General features: G+C 45.9%; 2 protein-coding genes across 5 annotated transcripts in view; both read right to left on the bottom strand.

The window, feature by feature from the left end:
* Nucleotides 1-572: 572 nt before the first annotated feature.
* On the bottom strand, nt 573-14,739 carry mpz (myelin protein zero). 4 transcript variants are annotated; one of them, XR_002042337.2, is made up of 7 exons: nt 14,492-14,739; nt 12,870-13,036; nt 10,417-10,630; nt 9,469-9,598; nt 8,929-8,971; nt 3,928-4,289; nt 573-3,231 (listed from the first exon to the last, which is right to left on the bottom strand). XR_002042337.2 is itself a non-coding variant. In XM_019264896.2 (7 exons), exons 1-7 carry the CDS (start codon nt 14,535-14,537, stop codon nt 3,220-3,222), a joined length of 642 nt encoding a protein of 213 aa, XP_019120441.1. In that variant the 5' UTR covers nt 14,538-14,739; the 3' UTR covers nt 573-3,219. The 4 variants fall into 4 exon arrangements, 3 of the variants coding, with proteins under 3 accessions (XP_019120441.1, XP_019120442.1, XP_019120440.1); XM_019264896.2 differs by having other exon boundaries at nt 4,260-4,289; XM_019264897.2 differs by lacking the exon at nt 3,928-4,289 and having other exon boundaries at nt 14,492-14,738.
* Nucleotides 14,740-22,892: 8,153 nt separating this feature from the next.
* lig1 (ligase I, DNA, ATP-dependent) overlaps nt 22,893-27,547 on the bottom strand; it is a 41,247-nt gene continuing 36,592 nt past the window's right edge. Inside the window, exons 25-27 of the mRNA XM_019264904.2 lie at nt 27,161-27,304; nt 25,838-25,930; nt 22,893-23,080 (exon numbers count right to left, since the gene is read on the bottom strand). Coding sequence (XP_019120449.2) covers nt 23,006-23,080; nt 25,838-25,930; nt 27,161-27,304 — 312 coding nt within the window. The 3' untranslated portion in view covers nt 22,893-23,005. The remainder of the gene's footprint in view (nt 23,081-25,837; nt 25,931-27,160; nt 27,305-27,547) is intronic.

The raw sequence follows: 27,547 nt of genomic DNA, 5'->3' as shown, positions 1-27,547 counted from the left end.
TCTAACTGTCTGAATATGAAGCCGAGCATTGCTGAAAAGGTTATGTATGCTCACCGAACCGAGCCGGCGAGTTAAGTCAAGAAAAATTAAGCCTTTTTGAAAATTACACCTCATTTTTGTCACCCTGTGAAATGTGAAAAGGTTGTAAATGGTCACTGAGCATTTATTTTTACTTCATCACCATTACTTTTTGGTGGTTGCTCAACAAAGGGCAGGATGGGGTGAAATCATTTTAGTCCTCACCTGCTGCCATGAAGCAGAAGTTTGAAAGTTCAATTCCCAAAAATTTGCTTTGTGTTTAGGAGAAAAACACCTTGAGGTCATTGTGTTCGGCTTTTAAAACTTCAAAATTAAATATTATTTTTTATTCGGTTAATAGGGCTGGTGCTATTCAATGAGCTGCGCTGGCTTGAGAGTTCATACATTTCAAATGGTGAATTTTGGATGAACTCTCTTTTGAAAAGTTCATGAAAGGACATCTGGGCAGAGACACTCGTGACAGATTTACACAATGCTCAGGAAACTGGGAACCGAAAGACAGACAGAAAGAAAAGACTGTAGACGTTTTCAGCTGGGGTTTAACTTTGTCTTCTGTCGACGACAGCTGCGCTTGGGGGCTTTTTATTTTTATTTACTTTCTCTTTACAACATATTATACAGAGTCATGAAAAGTGGTTAGTGCTCTGGAATGATCACAAGCATTAAAATAAATGTAAAAAAATGTAAGAAGCTCCAGTCATTTCAAATAAAGGACGGGGTTATTGTGCAACTATGACTAATACAGTTCATAATACATACAAAACATCTTTTTTTAAAAGGCATTTTAATGCTGTCTGTCTTACGTCAGGTGTCTGTGTGGCTTTTGCAGGAAAAAGAAGAAGACATTTTCTAACTGATCCATTCGACCGGATTAGTTAAAACAGCGACTCGTGAAACAGATATAAAGACGTGGATTTTAGCACCTCCATTCCAGTTATGAATTTGAAAAAAGGAGCATTCAAGTCTACTATCCACCCTGCATATCAAGCACGCAGATCGCAATCCATCTTTGGCTCAGGGTTGGGGAAGGAGCACCTTTAAAAGAACGCTCTGGGGGAAGAGCGGGCTCTATCTGTTGTGATACATATGGATTTTTGGCTTGGCTTAACACGCCAGATAAGTCTCTTCCTCCACAGCTTTCTCCCACAGCAAACACCTTCCTCCCCTTGTTTTTTTCTTTCTTTCTTTCTCCCCTGCCACATCTCGCTGAATCCGAGGCTAACCGAACCCTTATCCACCCCTCATCTCCTCTCCTGACACCCGCGCGACAACCTCGATTTCCCTTCGTCTCGGAATAAAAACGTGCACCGTAGAGACAGCCACACAGTACCTTCAATAACACACAAGGTCAGAAATATAATGACATATTCCATCGAATACAATTACATTTCTCACCCCGCCTCGATAAACATCTTCTTACACGTGCACACGTGTAAAAACAAAATGCCACAGAAAACATTATTTGCTTTACTTAGGGTGACACCGTTTGTTTTTTTTTTGCTATATATCAAATCTAATTTTTAACAAGACACACATATACATAAAACACGCGTCGTATTTGCGACCGGAAGAGAGCTAGCTAGATTATAAGTTTCTGTTTGGCGTCTTCAGTGACGACTAAAGGCGGATTTCTGGCCATGTGTTTCCTTCCTTTGCCGGGTTTTGGGGGGCAGAGGAAAGCATTTTGGCGTTCGAACCAGCAGAAAAAAAGACAGTAAAGGGGTCGGAGGACGAAGAAAGGGGAAGGCGGGCTGGCAAGGGGACCGTGCCTTCGATGGAGGGAGGTGGCTTTTTTTTTTTTTTGTCGCTTTGAAGGGCAAGCGAGAGGGCGTTCGTCGATCATTGGGCAAGACCGAGGGAGGGGAGAGAGATGTCTGTCTCCGAGAAGAAGAACGAGGAGGAGGAGGAGAAGGAAGGACAGAAGAGAGAGAGCAGAGAAGGAGCAGAGCATTGAGCTGTAGGCCTGGCGGTCAGATAAGGAGAGGCTTAAAGAGTGGAGTGGATTGTGTATAGGCCTTTTTACTGTGTGTGGGGGGAATAATGCAGTGCGAGAGTCACTAGACGACAAGAAGAGGAAGAGATAATGAAAGCCAAAGACGTGAGGACAGAGAGAGACAGAGACAGTTTGTAAGAGGTGAAGATGAATCCCAAGATGGGATGGCAGGCAGAGATGAATAAACAGGAGACAGCAGAGGAGGCAGCGACGGAGAGCGGAAGATGTCGAGAGAGATATCTCATTACCAGCACGTGCTAAAATAATTAGCCCTGAGGTTGGCGAGGAGGAACGTGTGGGGCGGATTAACCGCACCTAAAATAACTCGAGAGAGAGAGAGCACGGGAGCTGCACCTTCTTCCCGGTAAGCCCCTTTTTTTGTCGGACTCCTGAGAGCGTCCGCCAAAGCCCTCGTGGGGGCCGTGACGTCATTCCAGGTCGTCAGTCGCCGGCCGTCGAAGTCAAACAAGCGGACAGCCTCGTGCTCAAACAGCACGGCGGGCGGGCTTCCCTTTCCAAAAGAAACCCACACACCGCCCCTCCAACCAAACCCCCTGTTGGCTGAAAAATGTGCAGCTGTTACAGTAAGCCTGTGCGCTCTTATAGGGCCAGAAATAGTCCCCCCCCACCCACCCCTTCCCCTTTAGCCAGGGCAGGGACACGGCGACAACCTCCATTAGCTCAAATGTGAGAGGATTGAATCACCCCGAGCTCGAGGGCTTGGACCTCTATCTACGCCGGCTGAGAGCAGGAATCATATTTCTCTCCCCACTATCACTCTCCTCTCCTTCTCTGTCTCGCTTTTTTCTCTATCTGAAGTCCAGAGTGCACTCACAGCTCCGCTCAGTGTGTGCCATCGAGTCGTAAACATTAAAAGGTGGAGGGGGGGGGGAAGATTCAGGGGGCTCTAAACACAGAGAGATGTCTTTCGGGTTCCTCTTAAGGATGTTATGATCGTAGTTAGGCCTTAAACCGTTTTACAGTTTGCCCAATGAGTGCATACAGGGGCCTTTTCCGATGAGACGCCGTAAAAATTATTTGACACCGTTGCCGCTGATATAGTGGGACTATTCTTACAGCCAGTGCTGTCTTGAAAGAGTAGAGATAATGGGAAACAATGGGGGTTGCATCAGGCTGGGCAGAAAAGGAGGGAGCAGACTAGAGGAGTGGAGGCAGTCATGGAGAAGTCAGACCTTTATCTACAAGAGAAAGAAAGGAAAGAAAGAAAAAGAAGAAGAGAAGAGAAGAAGAAACAGGATAGAGCAGTTAGCATATAAATCACTTTTTTTGTAATTTTTGAATTAACAAGAAAATTCACAGTGAAAAGAGGAAGAAACGGGAGAGGAGAGGAAAAAGAATGAAGATCAGCGTGAGGGGGCAAAGTTAAGAGTTTGACGCGGCGCCTCCGTAAAAATAAAAAAAAAATAAAAAAGAAAAGAAAGCAAATTGCCTTGTCCCCGCAGCTTGGAGCTCTTGATGCGTATCGGACGCACTTCGAGAAAGCTTTTTCGGTGGATAGGATCACAATGAAAGGAACCAGAAAGGCAAAACCCGGGGAGCAGCTTTTTAGATTTTGTTATCAAACCCAGCCGTCTTTGGGTCTCGCTTCAAATGGCATATCTTATGACCTGACAAAAGTACTCGGGGTGCTGGCTGGTGTGAGAGATTATCACGACATCTTAGATCTCGGCCCATATAGCTGCGTCTACCGTCATCAGCCTGTGACAAGAACAGATATGATTTGACTCATTTGTTCGTGGGGGACTCAGGTTGTGAAGTAGGTTTGTGGTTTAACTCTCCTGCTGTGGATTTCCCACTCTTTTATTCTCAATGGATCCCCCTCCTCCTCCCCCTGTCTTGGCCTCCCTCCCCTTGCCTCCCTATTGGTTTGTTACTTGAAGGTGAGCTGGTCGGCGAGCTGGGAGAGGAAGCCAAGCGGTTTGGACCTCCTTATCTCTCCCCGACCACCGGGCCTCTCCTCCCCGTTTTTGCGGGCCAGCTCCAGCTCGATGGTCATCAGCACCCGGCCCGAGCCATCCTCCCCTCCTCCCACCACCTTCTCTGTCTTTCTAACTATGGTTCGCTGTTGCTGCTTGGGCTGGGCCTTCGCCACCGCTTGCCGCACGGGCTGGAGCAGCCTGCCGGCGAGCCCGCCCCAGCCCCTCCCCGTATCCTATTTCTTATCCTTGCGTGACTCCTTCTTCTTTTCCGAGGCGGCCGCCTTCACCTTGGAGGGGTCGGCGGGAGGCACGGGGCCCTGTGGGGGAGGAGGGAGAGGGGGTCGGGGGGAGAACAGGGGAGGAGAGTCACTTCAGGAGGAAAGGAGCGTGAGGGAGATAGAGAAAGAGAGAGAGGAAGGAAGGGTGAGATGGGCACGTTAGAGATGAGAGGGTGAGAGATGAGGTTAGCAGGACGGGTGGAGCTGTGTGAAGAGGAGAGAAATCAACATTTAGGTAGGAGGAGGTGAGAGTCAGACATACAGAGAGACAGACAGACAGGGGGGGAGGAGGGTCGGAGGTAGAGAGACAGTCCTTTTAAGGGAGGGGGTAGCAAGTGAGGGGGGGCGGTGTCCAGAGCTGTAAGGGGGTGACAAAACAGGTAACCATGCGTTAGGATGGGACACAGTGGCAGGCAGGCTCCATACACCTGTGACAACTGAGAGACAATTGATCAATAACACACACTCATACAGTACACACACACACACACACACACACACACACACACACACACAGTACCAGATCGGGTTCTGAGTATCGTGGAGAAGTTTTAATTTAGTTTTAATTTAGTTTTAATTTAGCAACTCGTAGATAAAAACGCTGAAAACCGGGAACACGTTTTTCCTAAAAGTGACGTTAGATTGTCGCAATAATAAAAAGCCGCGTTGAAACAATAGTTATGTGTAACTGAGATCATTTACCAGCACACATAAAAAAAATAAAATTAAAAATAACCTCGTTTGAATTATTCAAATTTAGCCCTTTCCCCAACACGTCTGAAATAAATCGCTCTCGCTCGCAGGTTTATTTATTTTTTTTGAACCTCAGATTCGGTGTCATACTAATGATGATGTTATTGTTATTCAAATTCTGTTTGTTTTGTTATTTTGTAATTGTTTCCCTCCTCCTTGTGTTTTTGGCGCATAAATCTTAACACATAAATGCATAAATTGTGAAAATCAGGACCGTGTTTAGGGCGGGGTGGGACTGTGATCCGTGCACTGGGTCAAAAGGATTGTTTAAGCTGCTCTATAAAGCACGATGCCACCGTTACATTAGAGAGGTTTACAAATCATATAATTGGGCTATTAAATGAATAATTAACGTTTAATAATTAGCCCAGTTTCGCTGGCATCGTGGCCAGAGATGAACTCGCCCCGCCGCCTTTGTGTGATATCGCGCGGCTTCCCTTTTAACTAGCACTTATATAATTCATCCATTCACTCCCACTCATTCTGTATATTGTCTGTGCAGTGTCTAAAAACATCTCGAAGGAGAAATCTATAAAAAAAGGAAGGAGGGAGGAGAAGAGAAAAAGAAAAGGGAAGTAAAGTGAGGCTTCACTTGAGCACAACAAATCCATCAGGAAGGACCGGACAGAGGAGAGATAAGGTCAAGGCAACACTTAACTTTACAATAGCTGTATTCCAGTGCATTAACCTGCGCGTTAACCTATTGAAAAGTATCACAAGTGCACGATAATGCTCTGATGGTGCCTAATGAAACTTCACTCGCAGTGTTCATACTGTGCACTTTTAATGCTCTTCCACAGGTTGAACCAGAGGCCGATGCACTACAACGAGGACAGACAGAGTGAACGGGTAAAGCTGCCGAAACAGTTCCTCTAATACATCAAGTTAGTCAACAGTGGAAAGCACACCAGAGGCTGCTTCTACTCACTGAAGCCTCGACTAATAATACCCCACTGATTGCATTAGAACATTTATCATCTTTAATTATGCTCCGTGCAAAAAAAAAAAAAAAGCAGCACGCACTCTGATAAGACAGCGATCGAGGCGTACGCTGAGACTACCATCCCGGCTCCGCGGGGCAGCTGTGCGAGCCTTCGATCATACTTACATTCTCTCATACATCATTGTATTGTTTACCATTATGCATCCCACGGCAGGCTCTAGTTTTTTTTTTTTGGTGCACTGTATTGCAGAGCTTCCCACGCTAATGACAGGGCTGCCTCGTAAACACACTCGAGCCTGCTTAGGCAGAATGCAGAGCCGCCCTTGTTACGGGGAGGGGAGGCTGCACACACTTCAAAAGGAAATGTGGGTACAAAAAAATAGAGGGGGACCGGTGGGGAGGTAGATAGAGGTGGTAAGTAGCTGCGTCCCCCTGCTGCATACTAAAAAAGAGAGACGGTGACAGGTGAGGAGGGAGATTGAGAGGTAGATGAAGAGTGAGAAGTAGTGATTTTCTGTCCAGAACCGAAAGCTGATCAGAACCCCACAGGACCCTGAGGAGGGGAGAGGAGAGAGAAAACTGGAGAGGGAGTGAGGTGGTGGAGGGAAGTGAGAGAGGGGGGGGGATCGACAGAGCGAGAGAGAAGGGAGTAAGAAGGGAAGAGGAGAGAGGGGGAATTACAGACAGATAGATGCTTCTCATGGTCAGCGAGGAAGTCAAAGGCACGGGGGGAGGCGGGAAGGAGGAGGAGGAGGAGGAGGAGGAGGAGCCTTGCGACCGAGGAGAGGGAGACAGGGGACCGGATAAAAGGAATGTGAATGAGAGAACGAGGGAGGGAGGGAGGGAGTGAAGTGAAGTGGGTGAGGGCAATTGAGGGATGGAAAGAAGAATGGGTGGGTAGTGTGTGTGTGTGCATGTGCATGTGTGTGTGCTCAGATCGATACCGAGTGCACTCAATTATCATTCCAGTACAGTGTGTGTGTGTGTGTGTGTGTGTTCCTGCGAGCTTTCTCATGTGTGAGGCTGCGGGGTAAACTCCTCTCCCACAACTCCACCTAATGGGGAGTAGCACACACCACAGGGCTCCTTTGTCTCTCTGTCTCACTCACTCCCCTCGTTCACTCGCTGCCTCACCCACCCACGAGGCTCTCTCTCTCTCCGTCTCTCTCTTTCTCTGTCTCTCTCTCCTTCTTCTTTTTTGGAGATTTGTAGTGCAAGCCCAGCAAACAGAAAAGTAACGAAGATGGCGAGGCCGATACAGAATAGTGTCGTGTCAGCAGAGCCTCCCTTAATAAGGGGCTATTTGATCAAACAACCACTTATGAGCGGCGCTGTAAAGTCCCACGAGACCTCTGTGTGCGGCGTAGCTTCAAGAGAGGAATCAGCACCGAGGAGAAATAAATAAATAAATAAAGGAAGGAAGAAAAAAATAAGGGAGTGTGAGCTCGGATGGAAGAGCTGTTTTCTTCCAAAGCCAAAGACTTGCAGGAGAGTAACTGTAAATGACAACATTGTCAAATATCTCAGTGTCCTTTTTGGCGGCAGGTTATTTATTCATATATGCACTGTCACCCGCTGCAGGCACTTGAGAGCGACTGACTTGCAGCTCAAGAGCAACCTGACAATCACACGACAGTAGAAAGGGAAGAAGAAGAAGAAGACGGAGGGAGGAAGAGAGAAGCTCGGGGGAAATTAAAATGAGCGTGCTCTCGGTTTTGAGGTGGGAAAAGGGGGTCGGGCCTTCGTCGGTGTAGCCCCCTAAGCTTGGAGCCACAGGGGCGAGATCGGGCTGAAGCCCCCGCAGCCACAGCTGCTCCTTCATCTTTACATTAGCTCGTACCTGTGGCTAAATGACTCACGGCCTCGGTAACAGGTTTGATCTCCTCTCTCTGATATTTTTAATTTAAAAGATTTTTAAAAAACGCCTTGTACTCACAGTCCCATGACTTCCCCTTTATTCCCATTATCAGCACTGGAGCCGTACAGTCGATTACAATACAGCCCCGCAACCACCAGCCGCCCCACACATTACCACGGAGTAATCAAACAGAAACTGGCCCCTGTGGCTTGTATTCTTTTGTGACCAAAAAATGTCTGATTAATCCGCCACTTGAGGCTATCACACTCCCATGAGGAATACAGGAAGAAAATACCCCCGAATCCTCGGCGTGCAGCAGTGTAAAACCACTGATAACAACCCGGACCATAATAGGCCCAGTGAATTTCATTTGACTCCCAGTGAGCGAAATCAGCAGCTCCCCGTCCATTTCGCTACTGCGAGCAAATCACAGCCTCCCCATTCAATACACAGCAATAGCATTAGGGGCCGTGACATGGCCACGGCCATTTCACAGTGGCTGGTTTGATTTTTGCCCCGTGGCTGTTTACTTTGCACTGTGCTGTTTTGGTCTCCCCCCCCCACCCTGCGGGAGCTGAAGGAGGGGTGAGGATGGAGAGAGAGGAGAGGGAGAGAGGGAGAGAGAGGAGGAACAGTAAAGGCTTTAAAGCACCTCAAACGCTGAGATGGCACTACAGTTTTAACAGCTTGAACACTGTTATTAGTGTTTGCCGGGCGGCGCTTGAATGACATGTTATTTTGTTGTTGATATGTTGCTTTCGAGGAGGAGGAGGAGGAGGAGGAGGAGGAGGAGGAGGGGGGCTAAGTGTGCAGGCATATTGGAGCTGGCATTGGAGGGGAATGCGATTATGAAACTGTGCCGTTATGCACCGTCACGTCGGATGCGTCCTATTGTGTGGCTGCAGTGCAACAGAATAGATGAATATCCCATCTGACAACAAATACTCACACACTGAATGCTGTTGTAATCCCCCCCCCCTTCACCAAATGGACGTGGTTTTACTATTTGGCGTTGTCAACTGGATGTTTTTGCGTGTGATGGAACGTGCGAGGAGGAGGAGGAGGAGGAGGAAGACGAAGAGGGGGATGTGGAGGGGAGGAAGGAAGGAGAGGAAGGAACTTGCCTGTCTCTGCTGTGAGCCCTCTTTCTTTTTCTTGCCATGTTTGCTGGAGGGGACAAAAGAAAAAGACAATGTCAGGATGTCGAATCTATCTCTCCCTCCAGTGGTCACAGGGCAGCATTGCCTGGCAGCCAATCATAAAGAGAACATCAACCTAATCTACTGGCCCTGTCTCAAACAGAGCCCACGCCAGGCGCTGGAGGTGTTAAGATCTCATGAGATTGGACAGGTAATGAGCAAGATGACGGATGCATTGTCTTCATGATCTGTTGGATTATCCACTCCCCAACCTTTAAACATCTCTGGACCTGTGCAGCTCTGTTTTTAGATTCAATCTAAATGAGAGATCATTATCGGGTCTCTTTCCAGCTGACAAACTTTAAATCTAAACCTCGCACCCCTAACCAAATCAAATCATGGCAAGCCGGCTACGCCAGCTTGGCCACGCAGGTGTCGGTGCCAGGGATAGGCTCCGGCTTCAGCTCCAGTCCCTGGCACAGACCCGACTGGCAGAGCGCCGCCGGCCACAGGCCGGTCACTGACCTGACACTGAGGCTGAAGACGCGGCGCGCCACCAGGAACCTCATCAGGTAGTAGATGACCACAATGAGCACCAGCAGGCCCAGCACCACCCCGATGATGGCTCCGGTGATCACGCCAGCCTGGATGGGCACTGCGGGTGGAGGAGAGGAACAGGAGGGTTATAAGGGAGAGCAGAAGAGAACGACACGGAGGATTTGAGGATAAAAAGGAAGGAGAGACAGGCAGGAGAGAGGAGGAGGAGAAAAGATGTTGATGTAGGAGGGAGGAAATGGACAAAGGAGGATGGCGAAGAATAAAGCAGGAAGGAAAGGAAATGAGAGATGAAAGCAGAATACAAAAAAGGGAGCAAAGGTAAAATAAAAAGGTTGAATGAAAGATGAAGAATACAAGTGCGGCGGTGGAAGCAGGGAGGGAGATGTAGAGGAGGAGGAGAGATAAGGTAGAACAAAGGTGAGAGCAGAGAGAGTGTCGCGGAGACAGGAGGCGGGGGGAGGGATGAGACGGTGGAAGACGACAGAAGAACAGAGAAATGGGAAGAGAAGGCGAGGAGGAGGGAGGAGGGAAAGAAAAGAAGTGAAAGGGGGAGGCAGAGATAAGCAATCTCAAAATAGAGAAAGAGATAAAATTGTAATTGATTTCATTTAACGGGAGGTGTGAGGAATTCTAAACGAGGCGGCGAGACGACTGGTCCGGACACAGTCGCTCTCGCTTTAGTCTGATGCACAGCGCAAACCGAGATTAATTCCAGAGTTTGGAATGATTATAACAAAACAATTGAGAACAGTTGGTTCCTGACTGAAAAGATTCACCCCAAAAAGATGCCATATGGACTCAGCGGAAAGATAATGAGCATGCACAGATGTAGGACAATGCAGGAGTTAGGACTTTACATGCTGGGGGAATTTGATTTTGCAGAGAAAAGGTTCTGTACTCCCCCTCCCATCTCACCCTTCTCAAAGACCAGCAGGCGGACGCTGGAGGGCCGGCCCACTATGTCAGGTGGGTTCTTTGCGTCGCAGGTGAAGGTGCCGTTGTCGCTGAAATCCAGGTTCTTGATCAGGATGGAGCCATCACGACGGCCGGGGTTCCCCACAAACTCCACACGGTCCCTGAATGGTCCCTTGTTGTCGACGTAGGCGGCACCACCAGTGTAGTGGAAGATCTGTGCAAACAACAGACAAACAAAAAAAACAGTCAGATGCTGCGCTTTGCTCTTGAGTCATTATGGTGACACCACATGCAGAAAGAAGGACAATGTCCTCTCTTGTCTTTCACAGATGTATTTTGCAGGAGTTGAATAGCTTTTTTGTGGAGGCTCATTCATGGTTGCACCCTGTCGTGGTTAAAGTTTCAGGTTTTATGTTGCATGATGACAAATCTGTCCAACAAGTCGGGCTAGGTATCGCACCTTTGTTGACACCAAATGAAATGTGCAAACCTGGTCTTATTCGTAATCCTGTTCACTTGTTCTTTGATCACAGATTTAAACCTCTAAAGATGCTTCAGTCACAGATGCAAAATTTGGGATTTCTCTTAACTTGGCAAAAACCTTTTTTTAGCTGCTAAACGCTGCACTAGATTCTACTCTTGGCTTCTTTTTCTATGATTGTTATCATTTTTAGGTCTTTTTTAGATCGCGGCTGTGGCGTATATAGGTTGTAATTGAATCTGGGTCGCCGTGGTAAGGACTCAGCCTTAATAAATGGGGTGGCATGCTCCGCCAGGTGAGCTATCAGGGCGCCCCCAACCTGCTCGTTTCTGTTTTTCCTTTTTGTCCTGGGTGATCATCAAAACAATGAGCTGAAAGGCACTAAAAGGCACTCTTCTTATAATAATTACACATAACACTCATTTGATCCATTGTTAATGCAAAATACTGATGAGAGCAGCTTTAATGTTCGTTTTATTTGAAGTTCTTGTGTGCAGACATCATATTTGGAACTGGAAAAACATTATAAATGTAAATACATTTGTTATATTTTACAGAAATCGTAGCAGCACTAGTGTTGATGTAAAATCGCAGACTAAAAGCTCATTGATTTGGGAGGAAGACTCCACAAGGTCAAGGTCATATTTGGTTGATATAGCCGGTAAACAATTAATTTAAATTCCCAACACACGTCTGACGCTTTGAGGCCAAATGAAAGTCATCCGTGAATTTCACACACCGCCTTTTTTTTTTTTTACATCACATAAACATGTCAGAGACCAAATACGACATCTTAAAAAAAGGACAAATGCACCATGAAAAGATACAGACATATGAAATGTGTCCAAGCGAAAGAAAGAAAGAGAGAGAGAGAATAAATCTAGTTTCAAAGTGAGGGCACTGCAGGAGACGGATGAGAGCAAAGGAGGTGGAGGATGGGAGATAATGAGGGAGGAGGGGAGGCCGGGCTGGGGAGGAGGAGATTAAGGGAGGTGGACAGAGGGAAGCGCAGTCAGGACGGGGAGATAGAGAGATTAGAGAGATGGCAGGACGATAAAGCCAGGGAGAGTTTAAATTAAAGATCAGGAGGCAGGTGAGGCAGCAAGGAGCTGCGGGAAGATTAGGAGGGAAAGTTTCTTGTTTCCTTCCTTTTAAGTTAACACGTGAATGCTGCACTCGAGTGCGCGCTGACGTCTTAGATGTTCACGCAGTTCTCGTGTTCGCCGGATTAAACCTGGATTTGTTTTTGGATGAAATTCAAGTTTGTCCATCCTGTAGTAAAACTGATGATTCATGTTTAAATCCTGAGATCCTGATATTAAAGCTGCACACACCGCGACCACAAGTGCTGTCAAACTCATCAGACAGGACTCCTCTACCCACAAATCATGTCTTGTGACATCCGTGACATCAATACACCGCCCCCCCTCCACCCCCCACTGACTACGTTCTTGTTCCTCTCCATGCGTGGTAGGGGTGGAGATGGTGAAAACAAAAGTCTTTTGGCAGGAGATGTAGCCATTGATGGCAAATCTACATTCGTGTTGCTGCAAAAGACTTTTGTGTTCCCTTCTTAAATATTCATTTGTATCTTTGAATGTGGAAAAAAAAAAAGGTCAACTTCAAGAAGGAAAGCTTCAACAAACTAGTTTCTAACTTTGTCTGTCTGCTGTTTGGTGCCGGACTCGTCGTGTTCAGTGAGTTTATCAGAGCTTTTTTTACTAAAACAGCTGAAAACGACACAGATGAGAGTTGTAAAACCAAACCAAGGTGCGTAAAAATTAACTTTCTGTAGAGCTTACATTAGGTTTGCTCCGCCACAGTCTCATGAAGTGCAGCTTTAGTGAATTTGTTGTAGAGATTTACTGATTTTTAACAGCAGACATCAGACGTTAGTACACCTGCCAAGTACCAGTATCAGTATTTACACAGAGGTCTACAGTGTGTGTGTGTGTGTGTGTGTGTGCATTACAGAGATGCTGTCCCGGGAGCCATCGGGCCTGTATGTCCAGGAGAAGGTGACGTCCTCAGAGGTCCAACGCCAGGAGAAAAAGGAACAGGACAGCCGGATGTCGGAGCCGACCAGGGCGTGGCGCTCCCAGCCGGTGTAAATCACTATGCCCTGGGTCTGCTCAGGTACTGGGAGACACAAAAGAAGAGAAGAGACAGTTAACACACAACCACAAGATGAAAATATCGTGGAAGTTCAACGTGTTTTTCGTTGAATATCACCTTTACTACATGGTCTGACTACCTGTTGTGGTAGTAAATGATCAGGACATCAACCTGCAAAAGCTTTTTGTTAGTTTCGTCTACATGAGTGGACATGAGAACGAGATTATCTGCAAAGTATTCATCAACAAACGGCCGTTTATTAGATTTTAATGTAAATACGCTGCATTGACTTTCTTAAGTCTTAAATCAGTAAATTAAATCCCAAACACTTAAATATGCACGTCCGATAAAATGCACATTTAGTGGTGTCAGATCCAGCATCGATTCAGACCAGCACTCAGTAAATATTTGGATTATTACTGGAATGCGGGTGCCAGTCTTTAAAAGTCAAAGGCAAACATCATTTTCTCCATTAATATGGATTATGTTGGTTTAATCATGTGCACTGTTAATGCCTGAATAATATTTAATGATCGATGTTAATTTGGTTTTGGCTGCAAAATCAATATTTTAACTTCCCTGGAAAAATGCACTCAGCATCTCAAACAACCTCCACAGTCCCTGCGAGAGGTGCGAACCCCTGCCGCTCCGCCATTAGCCGGAACAACGCTGTCGTTTTGTGTAGTACAGTTTCACTTACAGCGTGTGAAAGGGGCCACCGAGAGTCAAAGTATTCACACGGCAACATTCACATTAAAGCTTAAAAGCGTTCTCCCCTGTTTTAGCACCCGGAGAGGAAAGTTCACAGCTTTCAGTTTGCCCTTGGAGCTGAACGCCGTTAAGTGTGCAGCCGGGCCCCCTCGAAAAAAAAAAAAAAAAAAACTTGTCAATGAAATCACGGCTGACGTTTTTTTAATTAAAATTCTGACAAAAACTGCAAATATCTGACAGGAAGGGGAGCAGAGAAAGCAACCTGAAGAATAGAAAAAACCTCCTGCCAACCTTCAGTTTAAAAGTCATAACATTTTTAATCTTAGACACACGTGCTTTGGAAGAGGAGCACAGGTCGTCTTAAGAAGCATTTATGATAATGCAGCTCAGGACGAACAATATCCTCTGCAGGGCTTCTAATGGCTAAATCAATAAGTAAATATTAAGATGTTAATTAAAACGCTTTGAGTTAAGTATTAAGCCAGTGAAGAAGAGAGATATTACATTTCACTGAAAGATCAATTCATTCTCTGCTAAGCCTATAGACCCTTTTTTATTATCGTCAGCTCGATCAGTTTTCAGCCGAAGAAAACACATGAAAGGAGCTCCATCACTATCCTGGCTTCACCTTTAACCCCACATCAGTGGAAGGATCATTTCTACGTCTTCACTTGCAGCTGAAAATCAAATTTGAGCTTCATCAACATAAATTTAAAAAATTAAAAAACTTTTTAAAGAGTCACTGTCTGTTTTTTTTTTTTTTTTTACCTATTCCCAGGAGGACGACCGACGCCAGCGCCAAAAACGTCAGCATGGTTTCTGGCTCTTCTTACGGAAGATGCTTCCCCAAAAAGACTGATGCGGCCCGCGAGGAAACCCTTTGACAGGAGTCGGTCGAAGGAAAGAGAGTCCCAAACTCTGGAGGGAGTGTGAGTGGAAGGAAGGAAAAAAGAAAGAAAGACAGTGGATGGGGTGCAGAGGGCTTCAAAACAAGGACGACAACAACAGAAAACCCACTGTCCCTTGGTTTATACCCAACCACACCCCTCGCGCCCAGGCCTCGGCCCGGCCCCATTCCTCCTATCCGCACACACACCTCCCACCCCCTGGTGTCATTTTCTTTCCATCTCATCCCTCCTCGAAACTAATTACATGTAGCATCATTTGAAGTGGAAGGCACCTGTGCCTGTACAGTAGCTGCTTGGATTAATTGGGTAAACAATGGGCAACTTGGGGCGAATTTGCAAACACTGTGCAGCTTTACGCCGTGATGAATGTAATACGTGTTAGATTACACCCTCACTGTGATCTGATTGAGCTGAGAGGGATTGCTAATCAACACTTGGCATGGAGGCGAGAGGGTGAAGCGAGGGTGTGTGTGACAGGGAATCATGACCATCTGCAGACGCTCTATATGTGATCATATGTAAATATTACATGGGGAATGGTGGGAGGCTGTCTCGCCTTGTGTCTGTCTGTGTACAGTGAAGGAGGGAGGGGATGAAGGAGATCCTGCTGCGAGGTCATTCCAGTGCTCTCTCCTCCGTCCCCATCCCTCACCCGTCGTTCTCCTCTCCGTGGACTTTCACCGGGGGTCTGAGGCCAGCGGGGCCCAAACAAAGCCCCGTCTCTTTTTGCTCTCTGTCCTCCCTCTCTCCAGATTCCTGTCGTTTGCTGACGTCTAGCACTTGGAGACAATGGAGAGAGAGGGGGACAGGGGCTGACTGGTGTTTGCCCATCTGTCAATGGCGCTTTCTTCCTCTCCGACCTCTCCCTTTCTCTTTCTTTCTCTTCTCGCAGCCTCGTTTTCCCCCCCTCCCGCCCGAGACAAAGCTGTGTATTCAAAAAGCCGTGCGCCCACTCCTCGCTTTTTCCAGCAACACACACAGACAGCCAGAGTGTGGGGAGAGACCTACTATATATAGATGGGTTGATATGAGGACAAGACGAGATGCACAGACGTGAGATTAAGACAAGGGCGGCAGACATGGGGAGAAAAACGCCGGCGGTGTGAACGAGCGGACACGCCGGAGTGGAATTTCTGCAAAAGAAAAAAAAACGCCTCGTTCTATCATTTTGTCACATGTCATAAATATGCATCCATTTAGCCGCCGGCACAGTAAGAGTGCATACACAAACAAATTAATGGTCTGCGGTACTCCAGCAGCTTCAACAAACACACAAGCTGGATTCATTTATTCTGAACATGAAGTGTAAACTTATATCAGTCATAATTTGACTCCACCTATCCCCCCCTGGGAAGGTATATATGATGAGGAGGCACTCCACAAAGATGTCCACTTCACATCGTTATTTCATCGAGCCTACTTATCCTGCTTCCCTGTGCTAAAAACCTCCTTTGCGAGGGGGCTCTTGGCTGAGACAGCAGCAGAGCTTTTAGCGACAGATCGACTTTTGCTTACATTTGAGAGCGCGGCATAAATTCTTTGCCACTTGTGGAAAAAAAAATAAAAAATCGCAACCACTCATTCATCTTAACACCTCAAATACCCCCGCTGACGGATCAGCCGAACAAAATGGACCATCTGCCAACTCGTTGGCGCCCATCAACTGTCTAAAGCTTTGGCTTGAACGTCTAAATCGCGACATCCTTAACAATTATGGCAGATCCTGCCTTCAGGCCTCAGAGGAAACAGGGGGATTCTTTATGAGCCTGGCAGGTGCAGAATGTGGCAAGCGTCCAAACTCGTCAGCGCCGAGTGACGGTGGCGGCGGCAGGCCTCCCCGTCCCTTTCGAAGCTGGCAGTGGTATAGCACACTAATGCAGGAGAGGAAGAGCTTATCTGCAGCGACGGGAGCGGTAGAGGAGACGGGGAGAGAAAGAGGTACCGGCGAAGACCAGAGAGAGAAAACTCGATCTGTAGAGCCATTTAGAGGATTTCGCTAAATTATACATGAGTCCTCAGCTGCGTTTTAGTGATATTGAGGTGGACAGGGCTTCATATCAGTTGGCGTTATTAGAGATGACTGAATACGCGGAGTACCTCAGGCTTGAGCCACCGTGTGAACGAAACCATCTCAAGTGTCCGCCTGTGTAACTCATCAAGCTCGTTTTCACGGGGTTGAGGCAGTGGGCTCAGTTGCATTCGGTGAGGGCATGTTATTAGGACACCCGTAGAAATTTACAGAGCATATTTTCTTGTGATACTGTAATTTTCTTTGACGTAGAATTACTTTCCAATGGGATGAGAGAAAACCAGGGATAATCACAGTCTGGGAAAGCATCCCGAGCTGGAGACGTTAGGGGCTCTTGTCAACTCTATCCATGACTAATTTCTCCCGCAATGTTGAGTATGTTTGTCACAGCTCCGAGTGAAGCCCTGATCACAAGGCGGGCTGGCAGATGTGCAGAATGTCTTTTTCGAAAAAGGAAAAAAGTGGAGGGCCTGTGTGAATGGAGGGCGTCTTTGAGATGGGTTTCTTGCCGGTCAAGACGAGGGGTGAAAAAAAAACAGAAGAGACAGAAGAGATACACACCACAGAGGCTGGTTCACACGAAGGTCATAAGACTAATGACTGTCAACAATGAACCAATGGAGTGCACTGCACTCTTACCCCCTTAAGCACAAGCCTCTCAGTGTGGGCCAAAGCGATGGGGGGGGGCAACAACAACCACTGCCATCATAAACCAATCATAAAGTGGTCTCATAAGCGACTAGATCGGCTCAGAGTTTCTTGCTGCAGGGGTGGGATAATCAAGCGAAACATTTCCATAACCAAATAAGGCAAATGAGCCGTGGCGAGCAATTGGCCAGAAAACTGTCAAAGGCTAGGAGGCAGGATTAAATATAAATACAGCAGCGTTAGGTATTCTAAGACGACAAACTAAACTAAACGTTAAAATAAAAACTGACACAATAAATGTGACAGCGTCTTTGTACCTTTGCTATATTAAGCATTTTAAAAAGCACCGATTCCCAACGAGGGGTTCTCGTAGCCATCTGCAGTCGCTTTGGGGTACGTGGGAAGATTGATAGCTTAAGTAATTAGATAACAGAAAATATCATCATTTGAAATAAAGAAATGTGCTAAGGGTGAGAAAAGTACGAGCCGAAATAGACGGTGTCAACGAGGGGGTACTTGACGGTTCATCTGACGGAAACCGGGGTCGGAGTTAGTCCGTCATCTGCACCACATTACCGACATTCAGCGTTTGTTTGCAGGAAACATGGCTACGTCTTAAAATGGAAACATTCAATCAATGTCGTTAGTTTTTTGTTACACGTAACAATGAGGTCGGGTATCGACTGAAATAACCCAAGCAGTATTGAAGCTCCTCCAGTCAGCTGTATGGTTTTATCGTCACTCAATCACCACCAAGTGTTCTTGTATGATTGGCCCAGTACCACAGATACATAACAATCTGTAGTGATGAAGTTGAGTGTTGTGTATTGTGACAGAACTGGCAGCCCAACGTGTTGAGATGCCACCAAAATGTTCGAAAGCATGATGGAGTATTTCACGGAAACACTCGGACTATGTGCAACACGATGAAGAACCTCATCAAGCATGGAGAGAACTTCTAGGTCAGCTTCAGCAGCTGGTAAATTATGAAGTAGCCTCTTGGTGTCTGCATCGTTGATTCTGCCGTATCACCTACAACAGATCTTAACAAATGTTCAAAGAAGTTTAATATTCGAACGACTTTGGTGGTTTGGTGACGTCACAGAGTCCTGACTTTAACCAAAGCCATGATCTTTCCAGGTTGTTTACTTGCCATGGTAGCAGCAGGGTTCTGGATGATGGTGGTGCAGGTCTGTTGTTCAGGTCAGACCATCACTTCAAAAATCACAACAGCCCCAAGAAAAAAAAAAGAAAACCCAATACTTTGGTGATCCCTGGACTTTCCACCAAGCTACACCAGCAGGTCTGTAAATTTCAGTTTGTCCAATATTTGAACATTTTGGAGGAAGGTGTACTTTGGTTTGTGCCGGTTACCAAATGACAATTCCTTACTTTGTATTTATTCCTATTCCTTTATGACATATTGGCCATTTTGTATTGTGCATCTTATTAATAGACTGTGTGTAACGCCTGCAGGTTAGACTGTCCTTAAAGAAAAGGTGTTGTGGTGTAGCTGACTGGACCTGGTGCAGCTTGCATGCCATATATAAATCTTGCTTGTTTTTTTTTAACAGTTTAGCACTCCTGTTAACATTTTCATTGCATCCATTCTAAAAAAGCAAGGAGCGGAGAACAAAAACATTTATTCTGAATCACATCTGGACTCTGCATCTGGAGTCAGCCAACCCGAGAGTGACCTACAACCGCTGTCCCTGTTCAGCCTCACGGAGCAGCTCGAACAGCTGCAGACCGCAATCCTTAACCACAGGAGAGTCGGACAAAACTTCCATTTTTCTTTTTTGCGATGGCGAGTGGAAACAGTTTCTGAAGGCACTGACATGTGATGCCCTCCCAAACGGAGGCTCAAGGAGGGCATTTATAAATGCTGTATTTTCTCATTAAACTTTGAGGACTTGTCGGCGCACAACTCGTGCTGGTTAAACCGAGCTGATGAAGTGCCCTGATGAGTCACGCAGCGCACACAATTCTGTACTGTCTCTTATGTTGAGGACCTAATACCGCGTTCGAGTGGAGACTGGAGGACGAGGGGAAAAAAAAAAAAAAAATCATATAAAGGGCCCAAAAAAAGAGGGAGCCTGACATCATCAAATCCGAAAGGTTACTGGCCAACGCTCGGCGCTCCTGCTCAAGAAAAACACTATTGATATTCCGTGGGTTCGGCCGGGGACAATGGCATGGCCTGTCCCTCCCTCTCTCCCTCATAGCCTGGCATGGCCGAGATGTCACAGAGAGCACCAAACAAATGGATGGAGGGATAGAAAGGGATGGAGGGGAGGGAGGGAGGAGGTGGAGGAGAACAAACACATTGTTCTCGGGGTGGAGAAAGGAGTATTGTGAAAAAGACAGATAGCTTATGTGGTAGAACGGGGTGGGGGAAGAGAGAGGGGCACAAAAGGACAGAGAAAGGTGAAACCTGGCTTTTTTTTTTATATAGATGCCCCCCTTTTTGTTTTTCTTCTGAGTTAGAGGTAATCCATAACCCTGCTTTAGGGGACACTTCTTTAAAACTTTAAAGAGGAACACAGCAGGGACAGTTTCAGCACAGAACATTCATCTTCAGGTCGCCTTTCATCTGTCACATCGGTAGAAATCAGTTCTTCTTGAAATCATGCTCCAAAAAAACATGTAGCAAAAACACAGATCAACTCAGGCGTTAGAGGCAGGTAAAGGTTTGCAAAAATGCAGCATCCCCCCGCGGGGACCTCCGGCGTGAACGGGTGACTTGATGTGAACTAACAGCGCAGCTGTTTGAACACGGGCAAGGGACCCTCGGTGGAGATGGAGGATGCTGTGCAGCGATGCCCTGCAGGCGTGTGATGTGCACCAGCTGCCCTCCTCGGTAAACATCAGTGACACATATACAGACAAACACGCGCGGGTTAACCAGGTACACGACAAAAACAACCTCGTTCACGCGTGCACAAAAGAGGACACTGATACAGAAACGTATTTACAATCATTCACAAAGACTCTCATGCTTCTAACACAATCACACGTACACAAATTAGGAAGAGACGACGCTCAGCCGCAGTCAACCTCCCAGAGTAATTCACAATAAAAGGAGGGGATCATACACAGAGACGCACGATATGGAATTGAATTCATTACGTATTTGCATTTTCAATATTTCATGCTCTGTTGCCTGTTTGATTTCCATTAGGGCCTCTTTTTCCATCCCTCACACTTTGCTTGTTTCAAGCCCACTTCTAAAAAAAAAGGCAACGGTACAAGGTGACGACCGCCGTCTGAAATTCAGATTTTAGTCACACCAGCAATTCCTCCCGATTGTTTTTAAAAGAAAGAAGAAAAAAAACACGAGACAATGCGATTTGATGATGATATTCAAGATGAGTGTCAGGTGTAGCCCAAAGCAGCACAGAGGAGATATTTAAAGACCAAACAGGAGAGAAGAAACCAAACAAACTCCTCACATGGAAGTGAATGAACGCTGATGAAAGAATAAAAGAGTATGGTGTACGGATAAACAACAGAGGCAGACAAAAAAGGGATTTTTTCGGAGCAATTTCCATGATTATTCGACCACAATGGTGTCCTTCTCAAACTCCCCTTCAGCAGACACAGGACGCAGCCCACACACACAAATAATAGGCAAACCACCAGACGTGCAGCATGCATACTTTGCATAGAGGCAGCATAACAAATAGTGATCTCGAAAAGCTCTACAGTATTCAAAATACAAGCCGGGGCCCTGCATGTGAAGACAGTGACAGCAGTATGCCACATGCAGTGAGAGTCACCACAGAAATGTATAAGCTGTAAAACCTTCACATTCGATGCACGCCTTCTTAAAGCAGGAGAAATGCCGCTCCACCAACGCTTGCAATTTATTTCCCTGCCTCTCCTTTATGGTAATTTTTTGCGAGTAGGTCTTGACCTGATCTATATGAGAAGTGTCCCGAGATGACTTGAATACAATTGTAACCGCTCGGGCTCGACTTCCCGCTGCTGAACCGGGAGCAATGCATCAGAGGTCACCTTGGAAAAAAAACAAGAGCAACAGCTTACGGGCATGTTAGCAGATGTGAGGGTAAGTGCTCGAGTCAGTGTGTTAATAATGAAATCAAGCAGCAACATCTGTGTCTGGGAAACGAAGCCAATGTGCTGGAAAAACTGCAGTTCACTGAGCGGCCACTTGAGGCTGGCTCCAGAAGTGAGTCAGTCTCCATAAGTCCCCATGTTAAAATAGCAGAAATAAACATGTTTACAGCCTGGTACAAAAAACTGTTTTGGTCTCTGTAGCTAATTTCCCCGTTCATGACAACTGTACTGAGGGTGAATTTATATACAACTCACCTGTTCACATTATATTAAGGCTTAAAGTTATGTTGAATTAACAGCATGTCTGCATTGACTGACAGGTAAGTGTCGTTCCAGATGGTTTGTTTGACCCAGGCGTCATCGGGCCGCCTCAGGTCCACTGATCATCCAGGTATTGCCGATTTTTAGATGAGCATATTTTAAGCTGTCCATGTCTTTATACATGATGAATGTTTTGATGTTTATGTACAGCTGAGGGTTGATGGGAATGTCATTAAATCAAATTTAAATGTGGGTCTGATGGTGTCAGAGCCAAGTTCATTCTAACTTTCAATAGTCGTCAAGTGATTTCACTCGGATTCAAAACATCGATTTCATGACTCGGGGTAAATTCGGAGGTGCGATTCATCCCCAAACTTCACGGCAATTGACGCGGCTGTTGTCGAGATCAAACAACATTAGCATCAATAGAGCCAGAAATCGGTAAGCACCGCTGCTTAGACACTCAACGTTATGGATTTATTGGCAGCGACGTGAGCCCAACAGTTTGTTTTCAAAGCGGCTCCGCTGCCCTTTCCAGCGATGATACGTACTTCAGATTCTCAAGCAGTCAGCGGCTGTGTGTGTCAATGTCACCCAATCATTTCCTCCACACTCGCTCTACTTTGCATTTAATGCGATTCTGCTTTAAAATTCGCTTGCGGCTCTCAAACACAAGGCACAAACACGTCGCTGAGCGCCAAGTGGTCCAATCTCCATCGCAAGCACCCCTCACATCCTGTCACATGGCGTCACTATGCAGAGAACTCTCAAAATCCTCTTTCCTCGTGTAATAACCCGCCCGTCCTTGGCTCTCAAGCTGCCCACCCCCCCTTCCACACACACACTCCAACACTGATTGATTCAGACTGGACAGTTAGTGGATTTCCATCATCTAATGCAAGCTGTGAGTGCTTCTCTTTTGTCCTGCTGTTTGAGCAACTGTCAGCTCCCACGTCTTTTTTGACTTCTAATAACGTCTCCGGCACACAGCAATCTCCTTGGCATGTCCTCCTTATTACCGCGCGGGCTGAATGCACTTCTCTCTGCCGGGCAAGAAATCAGGCCAGCTCAAAGTATTGGTATGCTGCCGATACGTTTCATGTTTTGCTGGGCGTTTTTTGGTGCAGTGAATTTCTGATAGGGATCTATTACCAGCAGGTATTGCTGTAACTGCTGAGTCGATTCGGGTGTTTGGAAGTCTGTCGGGGATAGCGCCGAAAAATCAGTAACACAAATGACAGGATGCTTAAAAACGGCAAGGGCCTTTATTTTCATTCAACATTACAAAAAGAAAGAACTATTTACAATTATTGATAATGTCATTATTTATTATTCCCTGCTGCTGACTCCAGATGATCAGTAGTAGTCCTCTAGGTCGGCTTTCTCCCCCTGGTTCTGAATCTGCTGCTGCTTCTTGTACAAATCAGCGATCTGCAGAGAGCAGAGGAGATAGAGAGGAAGAACGAGGGAGGCAAGAGGGGTTCGCATGAGGGAGCATGCACGGAAGAGAGACAAGGGAGGGAGGGGGGAGAAGATCATGAAGTCAGGTCAGTAATATGAAGAGGAAAAGCTAAAAATAACAGTTTGATTATTCATATCCTGGGCTTTGAAGTCGGTGACTCCCAGCTGCTGACTGGGAGACAGAGGTTGTGTTCACTTGAGCTCATCAGGGTTGGGGGAGTGAGGAGGTGGAAGGCGGGACAATGAATAATGTGTGAGCAGCAGGCCCACCCAGAATCAGCAGCATCAGTACCAGTGCAGCAGGATGGCACAGCGAGGAGGAAAACAATGAAGCATCACATTATTCCTCCTTCACGGGATCGAAGTAGAAGCTTCGATTCACAGCCTGAAACTTACCGAGTCCATCGCGGTTCAGGCTGCACGTCTTCGGACTTCGCCCTGACTTGAGTGACGCCTGCGTTCATTTGAACTGCCAGCTAAAGCTCAGAGCGCGAGGAACTCGTGTGCTGTGGTGGAGCGCGTGCATCCTGGCTGATGTTAACTGGCAGAAGTATCATTTAAATGCAGCTGATGTTCCAACCTGACTCCCAACTGAGCACAAATCTACAGACTGCACAAGTTAACAGATGGCTGTTAATTCAAGTCAGTGAAAACCCACATTATAAACACGATCTTATAAAAGTTCCACAGGTTTAGACTCCGGGGTGAAAAACAGAAAATATCCAGGTTTTATCTCGACGTCTCCGGCTTCATAAAAACTCAACATCTTTGTGCTGTTAGACACGATGAGTAACAGTTGCGTGATGCCCGGCCTGGGTTCGGTTGTCAGTTTGTACATCCGCGGTAACTTCTTGATTCTGGAGAGTGTGTCTTAAAAGTTTTAGGAGAGAATCAAACTGCAAAATGGCGGCCTGTGGCTTGTAAACGTGTTCACAGTCCACCGCCTGCTGGTTTTTTCACTGACGAAAGACTTGTCTCTTTATTTTGGTTCACAGACAAAAGCATCCTCATGTTTAGACCGTCCAGAAAGAAAACGTGACTCAGTGTCGAATGAAAGGCAATAAACACTGACTTTTTAATGGTACGTACAGCAGTAATATATTAATAATATTTCAGAGTCAAGGCATTTAAAGTACATTATGTATCCAAAATTATAGATTTATTAGTGTTTAAGATCAATAATTTAATGAAATAAAACAGATTCCAGGTGAATCCCAAACATAAGTTTTATCTGATTTTATTACATGTGACAGTAAACTGAATGTTTTTGTGTTTTTGATGTTGGTTCAACCAAAGAATACATTCATCGTTTTCTGACATGATGTTCATGACTAATTAATCAACTGATTATTCGTTCGGTCTGTAGCATAAGATTCACTGAGAGTTTAATTGTTAGCCTACATCAGGAAGGCAAAATATCTGGCTGCAATCCGATAACTCAAAACTCAAAAGTTCTAGAAAACAAGTCGAAAACTTCGAAAACAAGTTTCTTCCTGTGTGGTCGAGAACAACTCTGTAACTCGGAGTGCTCCCATGAAGACAAACACAGCACTACTCAAAAGTTAAATCATCGGACAACGTTCACAGTGTAGAGCTGCAACTAAAGAGAATAACCACGACTTCGAAGAATTCAAGGGGACGTCACTTTTATCCAAAGAAAAACAAAAACAAATGAAGTTTAATTTAGAGTGAAAGAAGTTTTTTAGTCAGTGAATCTTAATATTAGTCAACGAATATTTAAAAATAAAACATCACTGGAAAAGATTTCGATGAGGTAAAAGAATTTGTGGTTGTTTGTTTTTTATGTTACAGAGTGACATTTTTAATATTTCATACACTAAATGTATTGACTAATCACGATCACTAATCAACAGAGAAATTAATTGTTTCGTCAGTATTATTAAAGCAAAGAGTTTAGACGAGGTCACTTTATATAAGATATACTGTATTATACACAGTGATGTGTGCATCCACTTGGAATTCAGGTCGGTGGGTTGTATCATAAATAAATCACTTGCTGGTGGGTCAGCAGGCGGGTCAAACAGAAGGATTCATTTCAGAATAAATAAAAACATCATGAAATTATTGAATCTTCATTAAATAAAGTCTCGTCACCGTGCCGACCGCGGAGTGTGTTCACGCACAGAGCTAACGCGCTGACTCAGACGTAAAGGTTTAACGTGTTCGCTGTAGGACAGATGAGTGTGTGTGTGTGTGTGTGTGTGTGTGTGTGTGTGTGTGTGTGTGTGTGTGTGTGTGTGTGTGTGTGTTCAGCTGACCTGCACACCTCTACTGTACGATATAATTCACTGTTTGCTGCCTCAATATATTACCCAGACTCCACCGGGTGCTGCTTTACTTTGCTTTGTTCACGGCGCAGTGAGAGGCCACTACATAAACTCAGCGCCAGTATAAAAGAATATTGTCCTTGCAGTGTTGTTCACCCTTGAATTTTTACAGGACACTTCTTGTGAGGTGACCATGATGAAGGTGATGCAGCGTCTCTGCACGACACTTCAGGTAACACGGCCAAACACACAAATAATTGAATTCTTACTTGTTTACTGTCATTGTTATCGCACAAGGTCGACCTGGCTTCACCTCGCGGGCCTCCACAGATAGAATTTGATGTTTTAAAAATGTGTATCCGACATTATTCACACCCCTGTTCACCCTCAAAGTGGGCTCACCCCCCCCTCCACACCCAGTACGAGTGATGTGAAGTACCTGAGCACCAGTCGTGGCGTCCTCGGGCTTCTTGTCGTCTCTGATCCGAAGGAAGCGGGGGAACCTCAGAGAAATGCCCTTTTCTGGATCCACCTGAGGGCAGACGAGCAGACACAGTCGGTACGCAGCCACTGATGCATGCGAGCGTTTGTCCTTTGTTACTCGTGCTGTGCCGACTCCTCTTTTAACTCCTCTGTGAGGATTTGAATCCCCCACATTAGTTCAAGGTCTTAAAACATCAAAGATTAAATGATTAAAAAAAAGTTTTTTCCATTTATCTGCCTCTCAAACTCTGATTGCCTTCAAACATTTTCCTTTTCAGAGTAACCCAACGTTGGATGTGAAGAAATTGCCCTGGAGATGTTTGATGGATTATATGTATGTAGACACATTCACACACACAGCAGTCAAACCGTGTCGCTCACTCCTCAGACTTCACGGTGGATCAACATGTCAAATGTAAACAGTAAATAAGATCAGCGACGTCTCTTTAGATTTACATTCTGACGCTTTCATCCAAAGCGACTTACAGGGAGTAATTCGGGGTTCAGTATCTTGCCCGAGGACAGGTCGACATGCAGACCGGAGGAGCCGGGGTTCGAACCACCGATCATCTGATTGGTGGACGACCCGCTCTCCCTCCTGAGCCACAGCTGCTCCCATTAAGGAGAATGGGATGCTACCAACGTAGTCGGGTCAAGCAGGTGTTTCCAATGACACTAATTAAGGCCCCGTTCCATTTATGGCAGCAGAGCCTTCCCAGTGAGCCAACATGCACCACGGCAGAATGGAACTCAGCCTTAATTAGCATCATTGGTAACACCTGTTTCACGTTATGTGACATTTAAATTTTTTTTAATTAATCTGACAAATTAGGTTGACGATATATAAAGAGAAGATAATCCTCATTCATTTAAAGTTTATTGACAATAATACATTTTGCAGCTTAAAGTCAAAGTTGTACAGTAAAAACACGCTCAGCTCTTTTGTGTCTCCTCCTATAAATGTTTCAGCGTGGATCGAATTATTTGATCTCGGAGCTGTTTTACTTCAGCTGTGATTAAAATGAGAGTTGTATCCTGTTAATGTTACAGCAAACACTTTACGTGCACCGAGGGGCCGAGTCCAGCATTCAGACAAACACGGGTAGTAAACAAGTATCTGTTCCATTAAATCCAGCATCTTTTACAGCATTTTTAATAACTCAATTAGGAGCTGCTAATTGTGACTTTTCACTGCGGGCAACAGACCGTAACAGGCAGAATTTATCAGTGCAAACACACGAGGGAGGGAGGGAGGGGTGGATTAATATGCCGAACTGACCATTCCCATGCCGGCCTTGTAGATGGGTGACAGCGAGAGGTCGGCGCACTTCACCTCCCAAACCTGCACGGCGTCCAGCCACACGTCGGGCTCCGCCGACTGTTCCACGCGGTAGTAGGCGCGGGGCTTTGGCAGAATGTGCTCCTGGACAACAGGAAAACAGATCAAGACCATTTTAACTGGGAATCAAATTACACGTTCACTTTGTAAAATACCAAACAAACAAACAAAACAAGTTCCCCGATCATGAGTAAATCCTCAGATTTTGACATATAAACAGTGCGTGTACTGTAGAAACAACACGATGGGATGCTGTGGGAAACAAAAACAAGATATTTAATGTTCAAACTGAACTTCATCGCTTTATGGAAACATTTACACAGTTGA

This window comes from Larimichthys crocea, chromosome II (assembly GCF_000972845.2).
Source record: "Larimichthys crocea isolate SSNF chromosome II, L_crocea_2.0, whole genome shotgun sequence".
Taxonomy (NCBI): Eukaryota; Metazoa; Chordata; class Actinopteri; family Sciaenidae; genus Larimichthys; species Larimichthys crocea.
This window is presented reverse-complemented; position numbering and strand designations above follow the sequence as displayed.